Raw genomic sequence first — 6,285 nt, forward strand, 5'->3', positions numbered from 1 at the left:
GGCCTGAAACTCAAAGAGCAGTTAATGACCTCCATGATACTAATGCTATTATAACAGTGGGCACATCTGACCTGGTAAGTTGACATCGTGGTTAAAAGGCTTAACAGTTGGGTAAGACTAAGGATGTTTTCTCCTTCATTGTAGCCCCTTCATATCTACTATATTATAAAAATAAAAATATCTCATGAATTTTAAATGACTAAAAGTAAATGTGATGAAACTTAACAATGCTGGACAATATGTGATACCAGCAGTTGTTAATTATGGAAATTAGTATGTAAGGACCCTATGGAAAGAAAAGACAGACTGCTGAAGATTTGCGTTACACTACGGAGTGTCAGAGTCAAAAAGAAAATATTTTAACTAATATATTCTTTATTAATCAGGATCACAGAATACTACTCCAGTCGACCTTACTTTAAATCTGGGCAAAATGATTCTTTAGATTGATCTTATAGATATAATTGAACAGACTTATTAAATGTAATAAAGGACAAAACATAAAATGTAACTAGTTAAAGTCATATAAACTTGCTTGTTTCCCACAGCCTTCTCAGAACAGACTAAACCAGATGAGGTTTGGTCATTTAGCATATTAAGACAGATACATTCTGACTGGTATTGCTAAAATATTAATGTAATAAAAAATTAGCTTTGGTTTTAAATTATTATAACTACTGGGCAAAACAAAACTTCAGTATTTAAGAATACAGAAACTGAACAGAAAGAAATCACTGACCTGTTTTTATAATTGACAAAAATATAAGCTGCTCTTCACTATCCTGCAATAAATAGTTTAGGTGTTTACTTCCTTGATGTTCTTCTACAGAGACAAACAGCCATTCATGGGTGAAGACAACAGAACCTCTGTGACAGAATTCATCTTCCTGGGCCTCTCACAGGACCCACAGACCCAAGTCCTGCTCTTCTTCCTCTTCCTCTTCATCTACCTGCTCACTGTGCTGGGAAACTTGCTGATCATCGTGCTCATCCACTCAGACCCCAGACTCCACACCCCCATGTACTTTTTCCTTAGAAACCTGTCTTTTGCAGATCTCTGCTTTTCTACTACCACAGTGCCTCAGGTGCTTGTCCACTTCCTGGTGAAGAGGAAGACCATTTCTTTTGCTGGGTGCTCCACACAGATAGTGGTGTTGCTTCTGGTCGGATGCACAGAGTGTGCACTGCTGGCAGTGATGTCCTATGACCGCTATGTAGCTGTCTGCAAGCCTCTGCACTACTCCACCATCATGACACACTGGGTATGTGTTCAGCTGGCTGCAGGGTCCTGGGCCAGTGGTGCANTTGTGTCCNTGGTGGATACCACATTCACATTACGTCTTCCTTATCNAGGNAANAATGTCATTAACCACTTTTTCTGTGAACCTCCTGCCCTCCTGAAGCTGGCTTCAGCAGATACATACAGCACAGAAATGGCGATCTTTGCAATGGGTGTGGTAATCCTCCTAGCACCTGTCTCCCTCATTCTCACCTCCTACTGGAACATTGTCTCTACTGTAATCCAGATGCAGTCTGGGGAGGGAAGGCTCAAGGTCTTCTCCACCTGTGGCTCCCACCTCATTGTTGTTGTTCTCTTCTATGGCTCAGGAATATTTGCCTACATGAGGCCCAACTCCAAGATAATGAATGAAAAGGATAAAATGATTTCAGTGTTCTACACAGCAGTGACCCCAATGCTGAACCCCATCATATACAGCCTGAGAAACAAAGATGTGAAAGGGGCTCTCAGGAGAATAACTACAAAATAATATGTTAGGACTGTGTCATGATTGAACTGGCCATTGTATTAATAGAAAACAGGGTTCTTTGTTTTTGTTTGTGTTTTTAAAATGTTTTCCGTCTTTTACTCTTTTCTCACATATCTTTCTATTTTCCTATATTTTTCTCTGCTTGATAGCTATGTGAATGAAATTAAAGTTAAAAATTGCAAGTAAAAACAAATTAGCAAATAGATGTGGGCATAAGAAGGGAGGAAAGAAGAAATGAAGAAAAATAAAAAGGATGAGAGAGGAGAAACAGCAAAGTTCTTTCTCTTTTAAGTCATACAAGTCAATAACAAAATTGACCTAATTATGCATCTAAGTATGTGTCAGCAAACATGAATAGAACAACAAAGCCATCACAAATATTTATGGGTCCATAGTCATTTCTTTCAACTATATTTTGAATTTACATTTCTCTGGGGCACATTCATAGAATTTGGGGTATAAATATGACACTTCTGTTTCAAGTTGACATAAAGAATTATGAAAGATACAGGCTATATTGAGAACGTTGTTCCCCAAACCTCCATATACTTTGGTGTATTTCTTTTCTCACATTTTCCCCTGTGTTATGATATAGAGAATCATTTCCACTTTTATGTATCCATCCATAATTTTTGCAACTGTGTAGTACCTGAAAATAATAAAGATAATCTTTTTCTGAAAATGGATTAATTTACTTATAATGACTTTCTCCACCCATTTCCCTCCAAATGATATAACTTACTATTAATTATATGTAACCCATTTTTCATTTGTTCTTTTGTTTTAGGTCACCCAACTTGGTTGGATAACTTAACCATTGAGAACAGAGCTGCAAAACTATCAGTGTACAACCATCTCTGTGATGTATTGAATTGTAATCATTCAAGTAAATACCCAGGAGTTGCTTTTAAAGTCATTTAAAAGTCTATATCTATGTGAGTGCATCATTTTGCTATAGTAGCTTTTGCCAAGGTCAATAATGCTATAAATAAACTATTTAAACAGACTTTTACCCTGTATTGCATTAGAATAGCTGAGAATTCCTTCAGAAAAAGCTTCTCCATTTGCCACTATCAACAAACTTTGATTTAATAGTTCATCTAATTCTTGCCTCACTGAGGTTAACTATTCTTTATCCCCCTGAATTATTCATAAATCCCTTGTTCTCTCATGTTCTCTTCCTTATGGTCCTTCCAGTGTGATTTATCATCCAGGACTGACTTGCAGAGTAACAGCTGGATATGGTGTGGCGGGGGCATATATCTTCCTCTATTTTGTCCCCTTCTATGCCTTCTTTGTTTATTACACTCATCTACTGCTTCTAGATCTATGCAGAAATGATTCTTAACTTCTTGCCTTTACCATGTCATAACTAGACTTCTCTCTCTTATGGTCACTAGTGATATATTACTGAGGTGATTTATTTTTGAGGAGCTGCATTTCTATGGTATGGCAGTGATGATATTACAATTGAAGTTTGTCTACTCTCTTGGTGGTACTTGGGAATAAACCCTCGAGAGAGTGCTATTTACTAAAGAGATACCCAATTAAAACTTAATAAATATCCAAACTCACTCATTTACAAATCACAATATAAAACACACACTATATATTATTAGGAATCATTTTATTATTATGTTCACTTAGCAGAACAATAGTAGTAGGTTTTCCCTTGGGTCCATGACCTATCTAGTCTCAGGTTGTTGGCCATTTTTTTGCAGTGTCAGGTATGGGTTCCATCTTATGATATAGGTCTCAAATCTAATATTTAAAAGTTGGCTACTGTCATCACATTTATGACAATATTACACAAGTATTTTTGCAGGCAGGACACCCCTGTAGTTCTCAGGGTTTACAGCTTGTGATGTTTATTATTTTTCTTCTCTAATAGCATGAACAGTACCTTGCAGCAGCATGAATGTTAGTCAGCAGGAGAGAAGCTTCTGTTTGAACACCACCTTGTTCTTCGTGTTTTATGATATAAATACGTGTTGTCTCCAGCAACAGGGCCTTACCATTAAGTTTAAGCATTGGCAGTAGCCTGTAATATTTGGGGCATCCATTAGACCTCATTGTCCTATGAATTGACAAGAAATAAATCATTCCTGGCACCAGGGAATTTTCCATGGCTGCTTAAGATGTCTAGATAGGGTATTATTTTCCCAATTACATTTTAATTATATTTGAATTTCTTTTTATATGTGTACATATTTTAGAAATATGTACATATATTCTACAATAATTGACTTCCATGTGGCTTCAAAGGAGGTTTTGTAGTAGTTGTCACTCCCAATGTTCCCATCTTGACCCTACCCTTCCATTCCCTTTACCATTTAATCTTTTTCTGCACTTTTACTTTTATAAAATCTTCACATTTATATCACTATGGTCTATTTTCTCTTCCTGGAAAATTCTCTTTTCCTTCAGCCCCCTAGTAGCTACCTAACTTCTGTGGGTATTCTAAATAAAACACATGTATCTAAACCTTAAGAAATAGCAGTAACTTCACAAAATGAATAGGTAGTATTTCTATTTTATGGACTAGTGTGAGGAATATTAACATTAGGTCTTGTTTTAAGGTCTGATCTCCAATAAGAGGGTCATTGGGTTTATTAACTACACTCCACAACAGGGATCATGCTCAAGAGTAGTTGGCCAACAACAACAACAAAATGGAATCCATGCTTTTCTTGTGTGAGTTTTTGGGTTGGATTTGGTATATTTGTCTTTTTGTGTTTTGTTTGCTTGTTTGTTTTGATATGTATTGGGTTGCTTATTGAGAAAGTCAGAAACAGAAAAAAACATGAAGTTGGATGGGTTAGCAATGTATGGAGGACCTGGGAGAAGTTAGGGGACATGAAAGATGTGACCAAAATACATTGTGTAAAAAATAAGTCCATAAATATAGAAAGGAAACATGCATGCAAATCATGAAAAAGAACCATAATGCTCTAAAACATAATTATCCAACCAATTAATTTAAATATACTAAAATTGACATAATAAATGGAAAGCACAAATATTTAATTGAAAATTTTTCTGTGACCCGAAGAGAATGTAAGAAAGTGCAAATAAATAAAGTAATTAACCCAGCCTCTGGAGAAAAAAAAATGAGCAACAAAGAGAAAAGGTCAGTAGAATAGACATGAAAATTAATAGTTTGAGTGAAAATAACACCAAGTTGGAAGAAATGTTCAAGAGAAAACAGATTTGAAAATAAATATAAATATGAGAAATAACTAGCACAGTGAATTAAAGGGAAAGCACTGTGAAAGTACAGCCAATAGATTAACCCAGCCAAAGAAAGAATATCAGACAACAGGGCAAGCTCAAAGAAATACCAATAATGAGGAAAAATAAGTAAATGACCAAAACCACTTTGTTGAAGCAATCTGAGACATGAAAAAGAGAACAAACTAAAGTCCTGAAAAATGAATTCAATGAAATGACAGAAATTTTCCTAAGTCTAGGCAAAAAATATCCAAATAGAAGAGGTATTTAAAATTCTAGAGATATGGCCAAGAAAAACCTCTTCACAATATATTATAGTCAATATGTCAAAAATCACAAACAAAGAATTGGTACTAACAGTTTTAAGAAAAAAAGCACCTATTTACTAACAAAAGTAAAGACATCAGATCTTTTATCAACAATCTTAAAGCCTGGAAAACATGTAGCTAAATCCCTGAAAATAAATGTCAACCCACATAGTTATATTTAACAAGATAAAAGTTAAGACAAGATGCTTTTAAGAACAGACTAACACTATTATTGGTTTGTGAACAAATCATGCCAGCTTTACAGACAGCACAAAGAAACAAAAACACAGAAAGAACAAAGTTTCAGTCATGAAAGCACTGTAAAGAATAAATAAAATGAAGATGAAACATAGAGAGTGTATTGTGTAAAATTCAGTAAAATAGCACCCTAATACTAAAGGAGAAGAGGAGATGAATTAATAATAACTCAAACAACCAGAAAAATCAATTATATAAGAATTGGCAAACATTTTGGGGGGGGGGAACTTAAATATAAATGGTCAGGCAGAGCATCAGTGCTTAAATCGCTGCAGTAAGAAGATGTAACTCCTTCCATGGGTATTTCGTTCCCCATTCTAAGGATGAATGAAGTATCCACACGTTGGTCTTCCTTATTCCTTTTGTTTTTTGAAATATAATTATTATAATTAAATAGTCTTTGAATCATATTGTACATAGGTTATAGGCCATATGGTTAAAAAGATATATACATACCTAACAGTGTAAATTACTTATTTTGGAATGGTGAAAATGTGCATTTTCCTTTAGCATTTTGCTTATTGTTAATTTCTACTTTTCCTTTGATGACTACCTTACATATTAACATAGAAAATTGAGTTTTTATATGGAAATTTGGGGGGCACTATATTCAGCCATCTTTGGTAAGAGAGGCCCCTTGGTCTTGCAAACTCTATATGCCCCAGTACAGGGGAACACCAAGGCCAAGAATTGGGAGTGGGTGGGTAGGGGAGCAGGGC

General features: G+C 35.3%; 1 protein-coding gene across 1 annotated transcript; it reads left to right on the forward strand.

Annotated features, from left to right (window-relative positions):
- Positions 1 to 845: 845 nt before the first annotated feature.
- LOC110299077 (olfactory receptor 2D3-like) lies at positions 846 to 1,769 on the forward strand. Its single transcript, XM_021168676.1, has one exon. The coding sequence runs from the start codon at positions 846 to 848 to the stop codon at positions 1,767 to 1,769; it is 924 nt and encodes a 307-aa protein (XP_021024335.1).
- Positions 1,770 to 6,285: the final 4,516 nt, after the last annotated feature.

This window comes from Mus caroli, chromosome 7 (genome assembly GCF_900094665.2).
Source record: "Mus caroli chromosome 7, CAROLI_EIJ_v1.1, whole genome shotgun sequence".
NCBI lineage: Eukaryota > Metazoa > Chordata > Mammalia > Rodentia > Muridae > Mus > Mus caroli.